The 19,886-nt window shown below is 46.2% G+C and overlaps 1 protein-coding gene and 1 pseudogene across 8 annotated transcripts in view; one reads left to right on the top strand and one right to left on the bottom strand.

Annotated features, from left to right (window-relative positions):
- Positions 1–19,886, top strand: part of ABCC5 (ATP binding cassette subfamily C member 5) — a 194,068-nt gene that overhangs the window by 145,912 nt on the left and 28,270 nt on the right. For 6 of the 8 annotated variants that reach the window (XM_059920627.1, XM_059920623.1, XM_059920622.1 and 3 more), the window contains exons 11-21: positions 1,603–1,959; positions 5,551–5,622; positions 7,829–7,953; positions 8,073–8,145; positions 9,766–9,969; positions 10,849–10,992; positions 14,080–14,182; positions 17,008–17,192; positions 17,591–17,737; positions 18,037–18,166; positions 19,689–19,842. In XM_059920627.1, coding sequence (XP_059776610.1) covers positions 1,603–1,959; positions 5,551–5,622; positions 7,829–7,953; positions 8,073–8,145; positions 9,766–9,969; positions 10,849–10,992; positions 14,080–14,182; positions 17,008–17,192; positions 17,591–17,737; positions 18,037–18,166; positions 19,689–19,842 — 1,694 coding nt within the window. Of the gene's footprint in view, positions 1–1,602; positions 1,960–5,550; positions 5,623–7,828; positions 7,954–8,072; positions 8,146–9,765; positions 9,970–10,848; positions 10,993–14,079; positions 14,183–17,007; positions 17,193–17,590; positions 17,738–18,036; positions 18,167–19,688; positions 19,843–19,886 lie in introns of those variants that run through there. The other 2 variants (XM_059920630.1, XM_059920629.1) reach the window with 2 other exon arrangements.
- On the bottom strand, positions 14,307–14,680 carry LOC132364674 (small ribosomal subunit protein uS8-like; annotated as a pseudogene).

The following is a 19,886-nucleotide window of genomic DNA, read 5'->3' as shown; positions in this document are numbered from 1 at the left end:
GCAGGTGCAAATCCAAGTAGATATAAATTTAGGTGTGTGGGGTGCTTGTGTGCCTCAGCATGTCCAGGCAGAGCGACCTGAAGCTGAAATCCTCCTGGGAGGGGTGCGGGGCTGCAGGGAGCCTGTGGGAAGGGAAGGTGTGGACGAGCTGTGCAAGCCAGAGGCACTAGCCTAGTTTTTATAGTGCATGAGGCCTACAAGACCCATTTAGTAACTCTTTAGGAGAGAGAAATGATAGGAATTCTGTCAGCATATGGTTTCACTCTGTGAAGGTGGGCAGAATATTTGGCATGTTATTCTCAGCCCAGTCTCTCAGGAAGGCTCTGAACAAATGAAACCAATGGCTCTTTTCAGAAAACTGAACTTTAAAAAAAAAACTACTTTTTTTAAAGGTTGACCAAGAGTGAAGATTATCTAGGAGATTTAGAAACATGACATTTCTGGGAAGATCAGGGATTGGGAATGGATAGGAGACGTGGCAATTTAGGGATGCAAAGATCAAGCTTAGGAGTTCAGGATTTAGGAGAAAGAGCTTGCTCTGAGGCAAGGGGATTATATGGTACATTTAATAGCACCTGCAAACTTCAAAATAGTTAGGGGTTCTCGGTAACTAAGCAAAGAGTCCTGCCATTAAGAGTCATCTTTTCTCTAAAGACTTTCTAATGTTTAAAAAAAATTTTAATCATACTGGGAATCCAACCGGATAGCACCCTATAGGGAAGATCACTGGGTTAAGGGAGGTGTCAAAGTGGGTTCAAAGTCATGGGCACATGTTGGTCCTGGGCAGAGGTTTATTATGGTCAGTGTTTCAGATCAAATTTCAGAGACACTTAGCTTTTCAAGCATTCCATTTTTCTTCCCTGATATAACTCAGTGGGACTTGGGGAATGAGTGGGAGGGAAGAGTCTTTCTTTCTTCCCAAGGATGTTTCCGAGGGAGATACCCTTCCCTTCCACGCAAGCCCTATGTTTGAATTCTCACAAGTTCCGAGGCAGGACTTGGAAGACATGAGAACTTGTTGGCGAGAAGATGTACTTCGCCGTCAATAAAACCTTAGGTACTCCTTTCTAACCAGAGCGAGCTAGGCCTGGTCACAATCTCAGCTCTGCCTCTCCCCCTGACATGTGCATGAGGGAAGTGCCTAGGCTTGGGGGTTCTGCAGGAGTGGTCTGGAAGGGAAAAAGAGTGACGAGGGTCTGGGCAGGAGAGCAGCGTGCCCGCCCTTTGGTTTTCCTGCTTGCATTTTACTACCTGCTACTCAGCAACTCATGAGTGAGAACAGGGGCTGCAGACCAGTCAGTTAAATAGCCCTTGGTCCACATTAGACTGGTGGAAAAGGAAAGAGTAGTTTAGCGTGTAACTGGTAGCGTAGAGTGTTGGGCCAGTTAAGTAGGCCCCTGTCCATCCCGAGGGTGTCCCCACACTCCCGTGACCTCTCCGTGGGCCTGAGGCTGAGCTACACTAATGAGCTACCTTTTGCCCTTCAGCTTCCTTCCACTGTATAGCCTGATGTGTTTTGCTTCGTGAGTGTACGCCCTAGGCTTGTCTCCCTGGTCTTGATCCAGTGTCTCATCTTTGCACCTCTCTCACAACTCCTATCAGAGTTTGTTTCTAATGGAAGAGGTTCACATGATAAAGAAAAAACCAGCCAGCCCTCACATCACGATAGAGATGAAAAATGCCACCTTGGCATGGGACCCCTCCCACTCCAGTCTCCAGAACTCACCCAAGCTGACCCCCAAAACGAAAAAAGACAAGAGGGCTGCCAGGGGCAAGAAAGAGAAGGTGAGGCAGCTGCAGCGCACTGAGCATCAGGCGGTGCTGGCAGAGCAGAAGGGCCACCTCCTCCTGGATAGTGACGAGCGGCCCAGTCCTGAGGAGGAAGAGGGCAAGCACACCCACCTGGGGAACCTCCGCCTGCAGAGGACGCTGTACAACATCGACTTGGAAATTGAAGAGGTAAACCATCTACCAGGTGTCTGTTCTGGCAGGGGTAGGCAGCTGCCGGTCCTTTTAGCAAAGGGCTTTCTCTCTGGGAGTGGTTTTGAACTAAAGAGCAAATCTGGCCAGTTCCACCTCTAGAAGGGATATTTAGGCACTTAACAATAGAAATGAATAACAACTGCTCTCATGAGATAACTCATTTTATAAGCGAGGAGATGAAGCATTCGACCGGGTTTTCCACAATGTTGCCCTGAATAGATTTGATTTAGTTGTATGTGAGCTGTAATAATTATTTCTAGTTATTGTAACTCTGTGTGAGCTTCTTATTAGCACTGAGCTGTGCATAGCACAGAACCTGACATATCATAGGTACTCTCAGTGATGCTGTCCTCAGCAATTCTATTGTAACTTTATTTTTTAATGTAAGTAAAGGATCGTTATGGTATATGATGTCACGGCCCAGGTAACACAGGACTAGAGTCTCCCACAGGTCCTCCTATAGAGAGTGGCTGCCATAGACACTTCAGGTTCAAGGCTTTTAAAATACAGAATATGACTGGGAGCCAGCGCCATGTTGAGGGCTGCAGCATCCAGAGGGTCCCAGGTGTATATATATCTACTCATTCCATTTTTGAGTGCCAGCTCCCTGCCAGGCACTGTTATAGAGTTGTGGATAGAGCAGCGAAAAACCAAATAGGCCAAAATCCCTGCCCTCTTGGAGTTTACCTTCTTCTGAGCAAAGATAGATGGTAAACAAGTAAAAGGGCTATGAAGAAAGGGGATAGAGTGCTTGCTGGGCGGGGAGCAGGTGTGGTCAATTTAAATAGGCCTCTTAAGGGAAGGCCTCACTTAAACTAAGATCCTACATGCCATGCGGCCCAGCCAAAAAAAGAAAAAAAGGAATAACAGGCATAATGCATTTTTTACAAATTGAAGGCTTCTGGCACCCCTGCATCAAGCAAGCCTGTAGGCATTTTTCCGTCAGCATTTGCTTACTTCATGTCTCTGTCTCGTGTTGGTAATTCTCGAAATATTTCACACCCTCCACCAGCAAAAAGATTACGACTCATTGAAGACTCAGATGATGGTTAGCATTTTTCAGTAATAAAATGTTTTTAAATTGGTATTTACATTGTTTTTCTTAGACATAATGTAATTGCACATTTAGTAGACTAAAGTATAGTGTAAACATAACTTATACATGCACTGGGAAACCAAAACATTCGTGTGACTCGCTTCATTGCGATATTTGCTTTATTGCGGTGGTCTGGAAGCAGACCCACAATATGTCCAAGGTATGCCTGTATTTGAGCAAAGGCTTGAAGGAGCGAGCCACATGGATACGTGGAGGAAGAAGAGCATTCAGGCAAAGGGAACAGAAGCACGAAGGCCCCGAGCATGCAGTGTGCCTGTCACAAGAGCAGAGTGAGCATGGGAGAGAGGGGAGGGTGCTGAGGGCAGAGAGGCTTGGGGCTCCAGAGCCTCCTGGAATGATTTCCGCTTTACTCTGAATGGAAAGAGAAGCCGTTAGAGGGTTTGGAGAAGAGTGATGTGATCTGACTTACGTATGAATAGAATCATTCTAGCTTCTGGATTCGGAAGAGTATGTAGGGAAACAAGGAGGGAAGTGAGGAGAACCAAGGAAAAACATAAGAGTTTTCTGGACCAAGGGTGGTGGTAACGGAGATGGTAAGGAATGTTCATCTACTTAATTGGAAGTGGGCTTAGGGGGTTCTAATGCGGTGTGAGGCCTGTTACACAGATCCAGAGCTGGACTAAAGGGAAAACAAAAAGCTCCCAGCTCTTGGAAGCTATAGACAAGAGCGGGGGGAGATGGTCCTCTATGAGACCACCTGAAACAACTAGCATGGTTCATCATTGGAGGGCACACAAGTCAGTTTTTTTAACTCCAATTAACTTTTTTTTAAATTAATTAATTTTTAAATTTTTGGCTGCGTTGGGTCTTCGTTGCTACATGTGAGCTTTCTCTAGTTGTGGCGAGCGGGGGCTACTCTTCGTTGCGGTGCATGGGCTTCTCATTATGGTGGCTTCTCTTGTTGCGGAGCATGGGCTCTAGGCGCACGGGCTTCAGTAGTTGTGGCACACGGGCTCAGTAGTTGTGGCTCACGGCCTCTAGAGCTCAGGCTCAGTAGTTGTGGCGCACAGGCTTAGTTGCTCCGCAGCATGTGGGATCTTCCCGGACCAGGGCTCGAACCCGTGTCCCCTGCATTGGCAGGCAGATTCTTAACCACTGCGCCACCAGGCAAGTCCAGACTTCAGTTAACGTTTAACAGCAGGCTCCTTATTTAATAACGATTATCTTGATTGAGGCAACTATATCACATTGCTGATCAGCTCTATTAGAGGATTATTCCTTGTAATCAGCTGAAATTTACTCTTCTCCTTTCTATCTATTGATCCTGCTTCTGCCCTTTCCAGCCCACGTTCACATGACAGACCTTTAGCTATTTGAAGAGATACCACAATTCCCCCAGCCCCCCTCTTTAGGGAAGAGGTGGGAAGTTAATATTTGCCTGATGTCTTCTGTGCCCCAGGCACTTACTTCATTGTTGACATCTTTAGTCACCATTTAGTCATCGGAACAGCATTTTCTCTGTGTTAACCTGACCGACCTGAGCAGAATCTGAGCCTGTGACTTGGTCTCCTCATCATGACCGAGCTGTAATCTCTCAACCTCCTGAACCATGTCAAAAACTTTGTCCAGTATACTTTTATTAAGTACCAGACACTGTGTTTGGTCCTGCAAGGATGGCTCCTTCCAAGTTGCTCAAAGCTCAGTTAGAGAGACAGTATTCGTTTAAGTAATTAGACCAAGTCCACACAGTTGGCAAGTGCTGGTGGAGCTGGGATTCAAATCAAGACCCGTCTGCCTCCAGAATCCATGCTCTTTCCACACCACCACTCTCCATCCCTCTCCTCGCTGCCAGTCTTGAGGCAACAGAGTGTTGCTGAACAAGTGTTAAAATCATCTGTGTGTTCTTGAAAACGTTTAACACTGCCCATGGAGAACTCATCATTTTGCCTGAGGATATTCAGTTAATCAAAGGCTTGGTTTTCCACTTTCACGTGGGATTGATGGTAAAAATATGCCCTCAGATTCTTGGAGGTGTTTTGTAGAAAAATGGAAACAACAGTGCACATAATTTTTATGAAAATGATTTATAGGCCCTGGAGAAAAAAATCATATCAAATAAAATGAAAACAAAGTAATTTTCAAGAGTCCTGTCCTCTCTTCCAAAAACAACAATAAAAATAAACAAGTTATCAAAAAGCATGGGTTACCAACAAAGTAGGAAAGGGGGTAGGCCTTTCTAAAAGTGATGTGGGATACCTTAATGTCTGTGGCATATTTAATTTTTCCAAAAGGCTTACACATCTGTTACCTCAGTGCATCCCCACAGAAACCCTATGACGTGGGTGGCTGATGAGGGAGAAAAGAGGTAAGTGACTTGCTGGGTCCTCAGGATGACATTCCCATAGTGATGGACTGTCGTTAACATTTTTTTCTTCGAAGAAATCCGAAGTCCTAGAGATGAATGGTCAGTAGTGCTTTAACGACCTTCCTCTCTCGTGTGCTTTGTCCAGGGTAAACTGGTTGGAATCTGTGGCAGCGTGGGAAGTGGAAAAACCTCTCTCATTTCATCCATTTTAGGCCAGGTAAGATTCTGTTATTGTCCTTGGCATTTTCTGCTTCTTTCTCTGGATTCTGCTTAGCCAGAGTTTCAGGAAAAATGAACTTATTTCCTGAAGAGAGTCAGGAAAGGTGGAAACAAAATGACCCTAGGTCTGTATCATACCCCGCCCCCTGCCTGTTCCCCCCACTTTCCTACCCCTTAACAACAGCACTGTATCTGGAAGGGGGCTGAATGACTGACTGATACCCAGCTGGAGTCATTTGTTTCTCCTGCCTTCTTTTATTCAGCATGTATTTACTGAGTGCCATAGGTATGCCGGACAGTGTGTTGGGAAATGTCAGAGGTAAGGGATGGACAAACTGCAGACTGCCAACAAATGGACCAGCCTCACCAGCCTCCCTGTCAGAGAGAGAGCCTTCAGGATTTGATCTAGAAGTAAAGACCCACTCCGTTTTCAGCCTAACCATTGAAAGAATTATGCCCTCAAGGAGTCCATGGTCTGGGACTTCCCTGGAGGTCCAGTGGTTAAGACTCCGTGTTCCCACTGCAGGGGGAGCGGGTTTGATCCCTGGTCGCAGAATTAAGATCCCGCATGTCACGCGGCGCTGCCCAAAAAAAAAAAAAAACAAAAAACAACGGAGTGTCCATGGTCTGATTGGGGTGCTAGGCCTTGTAGACACACAAGCACAGCACAAGGCAGTGAGTGAATAGTGCTCAGAGGGCCTGGAAGAGGGCTGTCAGCATTTGGATTAAACTAGCTTGACTTGTTGGTTGAGATGAGGATAAACTTAAGGTTATTCCTCCTGATGGATGAAGTCGTCTGAGTCATTTGTCCATGTTGAGGAAATTAAACAAATGGGAGAAGGGGCTGGGGAAGATTGTTTTGTAGCATCCAGTCTGTGGAATATTTGGTCCTGTTCGGCGTCACTGTCACAGTTGGTGGAGTTGTGGCTCTCCTCTAGAGCAGTGGTGCCCGGGGTGGTCTGAGGAGGCCTGTATTCAAATCATCGGGAGGGGCAGCTTCCCACCCCCACCCGCTTCTGCTTTATGAGGCTGTACAGCGGTTGGGCTCAGCCACTGGTCTTCGTAAAAAGCCAAAGACCTCCTATGTAATTTCTGATCATCAGCCAGATTTCAGGGCCAGTGATGAGAGACACAGGTGGAGTGAAGGGGAAGGAGGGTTAGTGGGCAGCAGTTAAATTGAAAAACGAGTGGGTCTTTGCTTCTGGATCAAATCCTGACAGCCTTCTCTCCGACAGAGAGTCTGGGAATACTGGTCAGCCCTGCTTCTTTAGCGTGTAACTCTTTGTTGGCGGTCTGCAGTGTGGGGTGTTTGTACTGTAGCAGCCGAGAGAGCTGGATGTCCACAGTTAGACCCTCAGGGGGTTTCTGAACACTTGAGTGCATTATCAGTGTACTTACCTGTTTGGGGGCAGTTGTGGTACTGTGTTATGGCCTGTGTGTGTACACTGTGCATTACCATGTTTGAGAGGACAAACTTGTATGTGCAGATTGGTTAATGAAACTGTTTCAAGCTATAGCATTCCTAACCCAAGACAAACCTCTACTGTTAGTTCCAAAAGGAACACTGAAAGAGCATAAAATGGGTAAATCGATTCATGTCGACCACTGCAACTGAAAACACAATTCAAAGCACATGACTCATCATGTAGTCTCTTCATGTTGGAGGGGAGGGTCTGTCATCATTGTGTAGATACTCAATAATACTAGTTGATGTCTAACTGGAATTTTTTTCCCCTCTGGTCCTCATTTTACAGAAGCAGCTGACATAGCCAACAGCCTGTATTAATTCTGTGGATGAGTGGACCTGCGCTCATCTTGAGGCAGGGACTAGCTCTAAATCTTTACAGCATACTGCCCAGGGGAATTCTGCAGGGGCCTTCTACTTGTGCTTCCTTCAATTAGAACAGTTTGCAGTTAGGAAAAAAGGATAATAAAGTAGCTTATGGGTTGCTGAATCAAGTATTTGTTCATTCAAGTCATGGGTTATGCTGGGCTCCCATCACAGTAAGCAAGGAGAACTTTGATTTTCTTGACTGCTGTAGCTTTGCTCTCTGTGGAACAAAGGTGAGGTCCAGATTTGGGTTCAAAAAGCATCCAAGGAAATTGCCAAGATTTTCAACTCCATTGTGGAATGTCGGGGGTTCTGCTGGCTTAGGGTGATGGTTTTGCATTGTGATGCCATTAGATGGTGTCTCTTTCCCTAGATGTCACTTCTAGAGGGCAGCATTGCAGTCAATGGAACCTTCGCTTATGTGGCGCAGCAGGCCTGGATCCTCAATGCCACTCTGAGAGACAACATCCTCTTTGGGAAGGAATTTGATGAAGAAAGGCAAGGAATGTTTGGTTTCTGTCATGCTTTCATCTTGGCCGTGTGAGACACAGGCAGCCCGAGTCAGCAGGCTCTACCCCAGCCGTGTCCCTGATGCTGGGTCTCTTTGTGTCCTTCAGATACAACTCTGTGCTGAACAGCTGCTGCCTGAGGCCTGACCTGGCCATCCTTCCCAACAGTGACCTGACGGAGGTACAAGTCTTCTGTCCCTGGTGGGCCAGGGTGTTTAGCAGAGAGGATTCTGGAAGATAGGTGGCAGGGCTATGCCAGAGCCACCTCCTAGGAGTGCATCTTAAATGCATGGGAGAAGAACCTACACGGGAGTTTTACTTTCTGTGGGACTTTATGTTAGGAAAGCATTTGGTCCTTAGGGCAGGAATATCAACCCTACCTGTTTTAAGCATATAAATATTTCATGTCATGTGGATTTTAAACAAAATCCCATTGTTGGTTCAGAATTCATGTTTTCTACCCTATTCATTTTTAAACCCAAAGTCAAGCATGTGCCTGTTGAGCGTCTTCTCCTGAACTTCATTCTGCCAACTTCCTTACTCACATATGGTCTCTAGAGAGGCCTCTCCCTCTAGAAAGAAAGAGTCCTTAGCACAAACCCGCACCTTTCTTTGCTTCTTTGCCGTGGAACAGTTCCCAGAGGCTTGTCTTTGGAACTGGCTAGTGCCTTCAGTGTTGACACTCACCTCCCATGACCTGCCCTGGAGGTCTCTGGGGGCTGACTCTTTTATTCAGCTGACTTCAGTTTAAGCCCTCAAACCAGATTTGAATGGCTTGGTTAGTTTACTGGTTCTCAGATCCCGGTCACCTGATTAGCAGCAGATCAGCAGCATCACTGCAGATTCTCAGCCACACCCGAGACCTACTGAATCCAAGACTCTAAGGGTGGGGCTCCACAATATGTGTTAACAAGCCCTGCAGGTAATTCTCATACATGTTCTTATTTGAAAACCTCCGAATTAATTGAATTTTTTTTAAGGATAAGATTTTTAAAAGATACAGAGCCAGTTACCGTTTGACAATTGATTTTTTTTTCATTTGTTATTTAGTAACATTTATTAAGTGCTTGTTATATGCCGGCTACATGTGCAGAAGCTGCTGGGGGCACTGGGAATATGAAAGAAAAGGACAATAGTCTGTGTCCTCAAAAAGCTTACAATCGAGAGAGACATCCCGACAAATAGGCACAAAATAGGCTGATGAAAGAGTCCCCTTTCTTTTGGGTATTAGTGGAGAGGGGTGGGGGTAGGCTTCACAGAGGAGGGGACGCCAGAACTGAGCAGACACAGTACAGGAGAAGGCATGACAGTGGTGGTGTGTGTTCATAATAGACACACAACTGAAAATGCTCAGATCTCAGGGTATGGAAGGGGGATTGACAGTGGAGGCTGAGAGTTGTTGGGAAGACAGGTGGTAAAGGGCCTGCTTTGTCTGCCATATTTGGGGGCTTAGATTATGTCCTTTAGGACTAAGCAAGGGTGGGACATGGTCAGCTTTGTGTTTTGGAAAGGTCTTTCTGCCCATGGAGAATGGATTGTAGCGGGGCATCAAGAGGGCGTGGCGAGGCTCAGATACAGGATTGGTTAGTAACCAGATGGTTGTGGGAGAGGAGAAGGCATCTGGGCTGATGCCCCCCCAGTTCTGTGTGGGCCCTGGAGGACATGGCGGCACTTCATCCAGGTGGGGAAGGGAAGAGAAGAAGCTGGTTTGGGTGGAGGAGAGGTGAGGTGACTGGGGTGATCACTGAGCATTGTTCTGGACTTGAGCTGGAGGCTTCCTGTGCTTTCTGGGCTCCTGTAGATTGGCGAGCGAGGAGCCAACCTGAGTGGTGGGCAGCGCCAAAGGATCAGCCTTGCCCGGGCCTTGTATAGTGACCGAGACATCTACATCCTGGATGACCCCCTCAGTGCCTTAGATGCCCACGTGGGCAACCACATCTTCAACAGTGCTATCCAGAAGCACCTCAAGTCCAAGACGGTTCTGTTCATTACCCACCAGTTACAGGTATGGTGCTTCCTTCCCCAGGCTCCCCACGTTGGCTTGGGAAATCAGAAACAGGGAGGTGGGCTTGATCCAGGTACCTTTGTGGGGCTCCTAGAGGTCCCTGGCATCATGAGTGTTCACTTCCTCAGCAAACAGCCCCCTGTCCCACTGTACTAATAAAGCTTGTTATATCAGATGGCCATCTGAATCAGAGATCCTTGGAGCATGTTAGCTTCTGCGTGTAAATCAGTAAGTAAAATTGCTGAGAGGAGTAGACTGAAAATGGAGTTTGGGTATGAGACAGTTTGGAAAGGGTTGTGTTAACATCTATATGCGAGTGGGAACTGTTTAGGGAAAACAAGCTCTTCTCCCTCTGTCATTCCATGACCAGCAGCCACTTCAGAGAGCAGCTTAAGGATGTTACCATCTGCTTTGCATATGTTGTCAAGTTTGGGGGGCTAACCCCCCATTCTGCCACAGAAAGACTGTAATTATATGTACTTCTGAGTGCAGGGAAGGGATGTGAAGTTTAATGCAGGCCTTTGTGTGGCTTCATCAGCAGATTTATGTCAAAAATTAGAGGAACTGGTTTTTGAAGTACATCACGAGGCAGGACAAACTAAAGCAGGGGTTCTCAGTCTCAGCACAGTGGGGTTTGGGGGCCAGAGAGCTCCCTTTTGTGGGGGGCTTGTCCTGTGCATCCCTGGCCTCTATCCACCAGATGGCCGTAGTACCCCCTCCCCCCCAACTGTAACAACCAAAAATGTCTCCAGATATTACGAAGTATCCTCTGGGGGGCTTGGTCACCTCCAGATGAGAACCGCTGAACTAAGGTATAGGCGTTTGGATGTATTTGCACAAATATCAGCCACACTATGTTGTCCCTGTCTTTGTCTCCAGTACCTGGCTGACTGTGATGAAGTGATCTTCATGAAAGAGGGCTGTATTACAGAAAGAGGCACCCACGAGGAACTGATGAATCTAAATGGTGATTATGCTACCATTTTTAATAACCTGTTGCTGGGAGAGACACCCCCAGTTGAGGTAAGATTTGTGGTGTGCGTGTGTGTGTGTGTGTGTGTGTGTGTGTGTGTGTGTGTTTCCAGCAAGAGAGATAGGACCATAGTGACTGATGGAGAAATCTCAGCTGAACTCATTGTCCGTGTCTTGTTGGCAGGGGCCCTGTTCTCTGGTGACCAGACTGCTGTGTTTTAGTCCGCATACTGGTTCTATCCTACGAGGGCAGGGTTGTGGGGTTAGAGAACCGAGGTCTTCTGTCACCGAGAGTTTATCAGCAAGGCAATGACAAGGAGAAGGACGTGGGCTCAGTGTGTGCTGCTGTTCAGTCATAACTTAGTTTCCTAAACTCCATCAAATCCTGACTGAAACATTAGGAAGCTCCTTTCTTAATAATCAGATGAATAAGGTGGCAGAGAAGAGACATTAAATACTGCATACATTTGAAAATTATCCATGGTGTCTTGGCTGCCGACTTGGCACTCATTAACTAGTACCAGCTGTGTCCCAATTCCTGGATGAGGCACTTTATAGCTGTCATCCTGTTCAGCCATTTTAACAGAGCTCTGCGGCCAGATATGATTATCCCCCAGTTGTACAGCCGAGGAAACGGGGGCTCAGAAGGGTTAAACAGCCTGCTGGAAAGGTCAGTTCAACTCCAAAGTGCTCCTTCTGCTACGCTGCCGGGCCTCCTGCAGCAACACGGAAAGCTGGCCGCCCCCTCTGGGCTCTGAGTTAGGCAAAGACAAGGGCGTATGTAGAGCTGGCTCTCATATTGACCTTTTCATCCTCTGGTCGCCTTCGGTCCTAGAAGTTCACTCAGACTGGGCTAAAAGCCGCTTCTTAGCTACTAGGTCATTTTGATGTTGAGTAGGATGAAAGCAAAAAGTTATTGGGACCTTTTCTGGGACTCTTATTTCAGTGTTTGGGTATCATCCTGTTTGATTTCAGGTTCAGTACAACTCATTGTTCATGATGTGTTTTAGGCCTTTTTTTTTAAATTTATTTTTATTTTTATTTATTTATTTATTTATTTATTTATTTATGGCTGTGGTGGGTCTTCGTTTCTGTGCGAGGGTTTTCTCTAGTTGTGGCAAGCGGGGGCCACTCTTCATCGCGGTGCGTGGGCCTCTCACTATCGCGGCCTCTCTTGTTGCGGAGCACAGGCTCCAGACGCGCAGGCTCAGTAGTTGTGGCTCACGGGCCCAGTTGCTCCGCGGCATGTGGGATCTTCCCGGACCAGGGCTCGAACCTGTGTCCCCTGCATTGGCAGGCAGATTCTCAGCCACTGCGCCACCAGGGAAGCCCCATAGGCCTTTTGATATAACTCCAACATTGCGAGTGTCATCAGTAACTGCTATAGAGACACCTGATCCAGATTTGGATTTTATGATCTCTCCCTGTGACTCTCACGGTACTTTGGGCTCTTCAGATTATGTACTCCTCAGTGTACACATGGAGGGGAAAATGAGAGGGAGAGAAGCTAAAACATGAACTGTCCAAGGAGCAAAGGAATATCGAGAGGGAGCATGTTGAGTGGAGGAGCGTGCTTTCAGTATATCACTTCACTTTCCTGAGCCTCAGTTTCCTCATCTTAAAAATGGAGGTGGCGGGCTTCCCTGGTGGCGCAGTGGTTGAGAATCTGCCTGCTAATGCAGGGGACACGGGTTCGAGCCCTGGTCTGGGAAGATCCCGCATGCCGCGGAGCAACTAGGCCCGTGAGCCACAACTACTGAGCCTGCGCGTCTGGAGCCTGTGCTCCGCAACAAGAGAGGCCGCGATAGTGAGAGGCCCGCGCACCGCGATGAAGAGTGGCCCCCGCTTGCCACAACTAGAGAAAGCCTTCGCACAGAAACGAAGACCCAACACAGCCAAAAATAAATAAATTAATTAATCAATTAAAAAAAAAAGAAAAAAAAAAAAAATGGAGGTGGCACCTGCCTCTTTGAGTTGGTGCATTTGAAATAATATGTAATGTTCTTATCCCAGTCAGTGGTCAACAAGTAGTAATTTTCTCTTTAGAGAGTGCATTTATTCATGCACTGTGGTAAATATAAAATTTAGAGTCCTATCTCATGTTCCAGATGTGGCTCTAAATTTTATATTATTTTCTGATTATTTTTTCACTGTCAATTTAAAAAATCTAGTTGGAGTGCAAACTGGGGTCATGAGGCTGACAGTGACATAGAATTAAATGGAATAAACTATGTATAGAGAATTTCCTATATAAAGATATAAGAGGAACTTGGAAAGGAGAACATTAAGTAGTTTGTATTATCTCAGGTTCAATTTGATGAATGTTTCGTAAGTCCCAGCGTGCCCTATTATGGGCAGTTCTGGGTGCTGGGCCCTGTGTAGGTTATAACCATGAGTGAGATGTCATCTCTGTCCTTGAGGGACTCGCAGTCTTCTAGGGAAGACCAGTACTCTTATGCTCGTACAGGGGACATATGTAACAACACCAGGTCACGTATGTAGCAACATGCTGTGAAAGTACTAACAAGTGCCTGGGAGAGCAGGGGAGGGTGAACTTTATTCTAGAGGAGTGTTAAGTTGCCTCAGGGAGAATTAAGATTTGAATCCATCTGAATGGGGACAACTGTGAGTTGAGAGAGGAGAGGAGCATCCCAAGTGAAGAACCAGCGTGGATAGAAGTCTAGAAGTGGGAAATGGCAGTGTGATGTGAGGCATGGCTAGGCTAGGGCCAGAATGTGGAGGAGCTGCAAAAGCAGGCTGAGAAGTGGGAGTTTGTCCCATGGTAGATCTATGATTTGATTTAGTGATGTGGGGATCAGAGATGGAAAGAATGGAAGTGACCCCAGATCAAATACTCTGGACAAGTTGGAATGGATGAGAACAGCATAAAGGCTACTGTGTTTGGAGTTTAGGTCTTTAGTGACTTTGGGGAGAGCAGTGTCAGTGGAATGGTAGGAACCCAGCTCAAAGATTTAAGGAGTTGGGGAAGTTACAGAAGCTAACTTTTAAGAAGCTGGATGTGTCTCTTTTCAATAAGAGCAGCAGCTCGATGGATGATTCGCTAACATGTCCTTTGGCCATTTGTCTGAATGGCCATATCATGATGACAGAGACACTTTTTTTTTTTTTTTTTTTAAGATTAATTCTAAAAAGGAAACCAGTGGTTCACAGAAGAAAACACAAGACAAGTGTCCTAAAACAGGATCAGTAAAGAAGGAGAAAGCAGTGAAGCCAGAGGAAGGTAATGAACTTTTTTGAGATTTGTCATTCAAGTTTTTTTGGTTTTTATTTTCCACTGAAACATTTTATTTGCACATATGTATTGAAGCATTGAAGCATTTTATTTGCACATATGTATTACATCCCTAGAAAAAGGATCCCATGGTTTTCCCTCCAGTGTGTTTTCACACACTTGCTTTTTCATGGTCCATGATGCTAGATGAGGTTGTCAGTACAATGAAACCAAATTGACAGGATGGGACCTGCCATTTTTCTACATCTTTGTGTTGCCCATCAAATCTGGGGCTGATCTCTCCACACTTGTTTAATTTCACAGCAATTTTCCCAGCCCTGTGATCGTCAGTTAAATTTGCCAGTATAACCATGCTTCACCATCACAGTTAGAAACCAGGTGATGACTTTGGAGCATGGCCTGATAAGAGCCTGACGTTTGCCTCTCTTTTTCCCATTGATGATGCTCTTGAGAGCATCAGCCAGCCAGGACGTTCATGAGCACCATTTTGGCAGCACAGAAAGATGGTGGAAAGTGTGTCATTAAAGTTTATCAGAAATTACGCCATGTGGTAATTCATGCTGTTTGATAGCATTGTGTGTTGTAGAGCGCCTGGCCTTATATTTCTAGAATACCAGATTTTTGTGTGATTGTTGGGAGAGCATGAGGCACCTTGTGTTTGCTTAAGCCGACCAAGGCAACAAGAATGTCCTTTAATCCTATGCCTTCTTTTCCTATGCAGGGTGGGGTGAGGTGTAGGTAGTCATAGCTGAGTCATCTTGACTAAGCAAAAATTGAATCGTGGGTTCATCTCTGCTCTTTAGAAGTCATGCCAACCAATGCAGAGGCATGCCAGCTTTAAGAATGCCTACATCCTCAGAACCTCCCCTGTTACAATGATACACTCCTCTGCTTGTCCCAAGCAGACTGCAGCAGGGCTGTGGTGAAGAGTTAACAGCCAAGGTTTTTCCTACTTGATTTTCCTATCCAGAGTCCTTGGTCCTGTTTTTTAAACCCTTTATCTTATCAACTGAAAGAAATCTTGGGAGTTAGAAAAGCTATATGCAATACCTTAGGCATTTTCACTTTTGTGAACTTTAAGCTGCATATCAGTTTGCAAAGAATAAGAATAATAATAAATAAAAATGCAGTCCTGTTTTAAAGTTCTTTCTGTTGTGTCACCTCCTCACCTGACGTGTTGAATCCAGGACGTTTCCTGGGTTTGCCACTGATTTTTTCATTTCCTTGTTCTTAAAGCATTTGGCATTAGGAGGTGACCATCCTGATTTACCACTCCCTGCCTCTTGTCTTTCTTTCAATTAGCCACATATGAGCTTTTGAATTCCGGTGTGATTTGAGATGCCTTACTGTCACACACACAAAGCAAACACAGCACAGAAGCCTGAGACATCTGTCAATTCCTGCCATAGACAGCATAAAGAAATAGAATGTCTTTAGGGGACATTTGTCCTTATTTACATAGCCACTAACCTGGAGACTCACATCGCAAAGTGCTCAAGGCATGTGTGGCTTGTTCCAAGGTAATTACACATCATATATGATAAAGGGGAGGCTGCTTCCTGTGGGGCCATTTCTCTGTATTCTCCTGTCAGCGTCAATCACCTGACCAGCCCAGGGAGCCCCTAGGAAATATCCTGGAATCTCTTCTCTCCTCACACAGCCAGTCACTCCGTCCTACTGAATTTACCTCCTGAAACTCCGTCCCCATTGCCATGACCCTGGTTCTGGCCTTTATCATCTCCTACCCAGACTGTTACAGCTGCCTCCTTTTAGATCTGTCCTCCACACGAACAGCAGAGAGATCTAGTTAAAAACCAGCCAACTCACTTTACTGCCTGAGGCCTTTCAGTGGCCTCCCAATGTCAAAGCAGCATTTTCTAATCTTTTTCCTGATTTGGCACACACAGAAAAATGCCACTATTTCTTTGAGCCCCTGGGATGCATGGTAGAGTCTGCCTGAGGTGGCTGGTCTGGCCATCCCAGGCCCATCTAGTGCACAGTAGGGCCGGGGAGTCAAATCTCTACACTCCTGTAGCCCATTCTCTTGAGAACTTCTTGTCTGAAGGATAAAGTTCAAATGCCTTTATCCCCTGACCACAGCCTACTTAATCAGCCTTATCTCCTGCCACTCCTTAGGCCCACAGAATGTTCCAGCCACGCTGAATTGGATATCTGTGTATACCGATTTGCTGTTTCCCCACACCTGTGCCCATCATTTCCCCATCTGGCCAACTCTGGCTTACCTTTCAAGACACAGTGTGGGGAATTCCCTGGTGCCTCCACTGCTGAGGCCCTGGGTTCAATTCTTGGTCAGGGAACTAAGATCCCACAAGCCACGTGGTGCAGACAAAAAAAAAAATACGCAATATGGACTGCATAGAAAGTCTTCCCGGAAAACTCCTTGCTAAGCCCGTCACAGCTCCCGCAAGTAGGTTATATGCATTTCCTGGATGTTCCTATGCTGCCCTGCAAATAGCTCTAGCTTTGGAGTTCGCACATTTTATTATAATTGTGTATTTATTTACCTGTTTGTCCTACTAGACTGTGGAAGGATGATCTGAGCCAGATCTCCAGGGCAGGGACCTGGTCTTAATCTCCGTTACCGCTCCAGGGCCTCATCCTGGTCCTGGTTCATAGTTGGTGCTTAGTAAATGTAACATGGATAAATGAATGCTTCTGATGAAGGGGAAATAATTCTCATCTAGAGCTCTGTGAATCTGTAGGCTCCCTTTGATTCTGCTCTTCTACAGGTGACTTAGTTTTGAAAAGCAGCCTTTCCTTTCTGAGTTCGTGTTTCTCTTTTCCTTACCTAGGGCAGCTTGTGCAAATGGAAGAGAAGGGGCATGGTTCCGTGCCCTGGTCAGTATATGGTGTCTACATCCAGGCTGCTGGGGGCCCCTTGGCATTCCTGGTCATTCTGTCCCTTTTCATGCTGAACGTGGGCAGTACCGCCTTCAGCAACTGGTGGTTGGGTTACTGGATCAAGCAAGGAAGTGGGGTAAGGTTCCTCATTAATGGGAAAATTATATGTCTAATAAAGTGGCCGTCTCTCCATAGTCCCTGTCTCTCCTTAGGGAAACTGCTCTAGTTTTCAGTTAAAAGAAGCAATGAACAAGGATTACCCAGGATAAGAGATGAGTCCCTAATGTAACCTCAGCAGATAATTGCTCCCTGACCAACTCACGGAGCAGTAGAGCTTATCAGTAGCAAACTGTAGGCTGTCTGCTGTCGTCCTTAGAAAAGAGAGAGGGAGCGGGGCAAAGTCTGCCTTGTGTCTGCCTCAACCAGGTCCCAGAGTTTTTATCCTGTACCCTCCCTTGAGCCAAGAATGGCCCCGATGTGGGGTTCTTGGCAGTCCCTGGGAGTCTTGCCTCACAGACCCTTGCCTCCAAACAGAACACCACAGTGACTCAGGAAAACAGGACGTCTGTGAGCAGCAGCATGAAGGACAATCCTCTCATGCAGTACTATGCCAGCATCTACGCCCTCTCCATGGCGGTCATGCTGATCCTGAAAGCCATTCGCGGAGTGGTCTTTGTCAAGGTATGCACTGGTGGGACCTCTGCTCTTCCTCTCCCCAGTGGCTGTGTGGTCAGGACCCCGCCTGGCATCTCTCGGGTTTACTCTGAGTCGGGGAGCTCCTTTAAAGCAGGATGGCCCTCGCCGAAGTGACCTGCATCCCATCAGCCTCAGCTTTCTCCTATTAGCCACCTCCCTTCTCCATGGCCGTTTGCCCTTCTCTGGCTTTGGGCGTTGAAGTCCTGTGGAGTTGCGACCCGTGGAGTGGGAGCTGAGCCTGCCTGAGTCCCGGATCTCTGATCACGCTGTGCTCTGCCCCTCAGGGCACATTGCGAGCCTCCTCCCGGCTCCATGACGAGCTTTTCCGAAGGATCCTCCGAAGCCCTATGAAGTTTTTTGACACTACCCCCACTGGGAGGATTCTCAACAGGTTTTCCAAAGACATGGATGAAGGTATTTCTCACTGCTTCTCTCTGTTGTGCTCTGGAGCACAAGCCAGAGCACAGTGTCTGTCGATGTTTGCGTCAGGAACATTTTAGTTTTGGCATTTTCTCCACACTGCAGCCTCTCTTTAGGCTGAGGACCTATCTGCTTTTTCACCTTTTGTCTGAGTTCTTATTTGATCTTATTTAAACTGAAAACCAGTTCAGAGCACTGAGTTAGCGTAGAGGCTTTGGACAGGGGCATCTCAGAGTCCAAAACACATATTTACTTGTGGGTAGCGCATAGGTTCTTGGACACCTACAACCTCTGATAGGTTTGCTGGATGCTGGATGCTTCATGGACTGTGCCAGCACCAGAACTTAAATACAGTTGACCCTTGAACGACAGGTTGGCTGAATCCGCAGGTACGGAAATATGGATGAGGAACCACATATATGGAGGGCTGACTGTAAGTTATATGTGGATTTTTGACTGCACAGATGGTCTGCGTCCCTAACCCCTACGTTGTTCAAGGGTCAACTATACTCCCATAGCCCATAATGATAGTGATGCTGCCTGACATTTATTGAGGGCTTACTGTGTAACAAGCAGTGTACTGAATGTTCTGCATGCGTTATCCTAATCCTCACAGCAGCCCTATGAGGTGTGGATATCGTTTCATCCACTGAATACATGGAAAAGCTGATGCCTAGAAAGGTTAAAGAACTTGCTCAAGATCACACAGCTATTAAATAACAAGCTGGGAATTGAGCCCAGATCTTTTTGATCCCAGAGCTAATGTTTTTAACTACTGTACTGTGTTGCCTCCATAGAAGGGGTTTGTTTCGGATGTTGATAGGCCAGTGTAAAGCCATGGCCAGAGGCAACAAGGGATCAAAACCATCACTGATACACAGAATAGTGATACACATATGCATGACGTGATCCCATTTCCGTTAAACTCACATGCACACAGACAAGTGGAAAAAAGATTGAAAAAAAAAATCAGTGGTATCAACATGTCTCAGATTTGCATGAAAATAGGTGGGGGGAGGAGATGTTCAAAAAACGGTGGAGAAAATGTTGATTGAACTATTGGAGGTTCTGTACTCTTTCAACTTTTGTGTATGTTTAAAATTTTCCGTGATGAAAAATTTCTTAAATGTTAGCAGCAGTTCATTGATATTGGTAAGAATAAAGACTATGTTTATTTAACTTTTTTGCATATTTATTTTCCAAATATTTTACAACAAGCATATATTACTTTGCAAAGTGGAAGAAATGTTTAAAGGGGTTGGGCAGCATAGTGAACCAAAAAGAGGGCACAGGGGAGAAAGATCACTTAAATGCTCTTGGGATAAGAAAAATTAGAGCAACCGGGTTTCCAGATTTTTCTTTGATCAGACTGTTTAAAAGGCAAAAATCACAACTTTCAGATAGGGATTTTAGGGAGCCTCTTTTTGTTTTTTAAAAATTTGGGGAAATTTAAAATTCCATTTTCCCTGTTTGTGGATCCTAGCATCTGACACATGTTCCTTTACGGTTTCCCCAGTCGATGTGCGCCTGCCGTTCCAGGCTGAGATGTTCATCCAGAACGTCATCCTTGTGTTCTTCTGTGTTGGAATGATCGCGGGAGTTTTCCCGTGGTTCCTTGTGGCAGTGGGGCCCCTCATCATCCTCTTTTCAGTTCTGCACATTGTCTCCAGGTAAACAGGAAGTCTTCATGTCTTCCAGGGCAAAGGATGAAGCC

This window comes from Balaenoptera ricei, chromosome 4, assembly GCF_028023285.1.
Source record: "Balaenoptera ricei isolate mBalRic1 chromosome 4, mBalRic1.hap2, whole genome shotgun sequence".
NCBI lineage: Eukaryota > Metazoa > Chordata > Mammalia > Artiodactyla > Balaenopteridae > Balaenoptera > Balaenoptera ricei.
The sequence above is the reverse complement of the archived record's forward strand: the minus strand, read 5'-3'. Positions and strand labels throughout refer to the sequence as shown.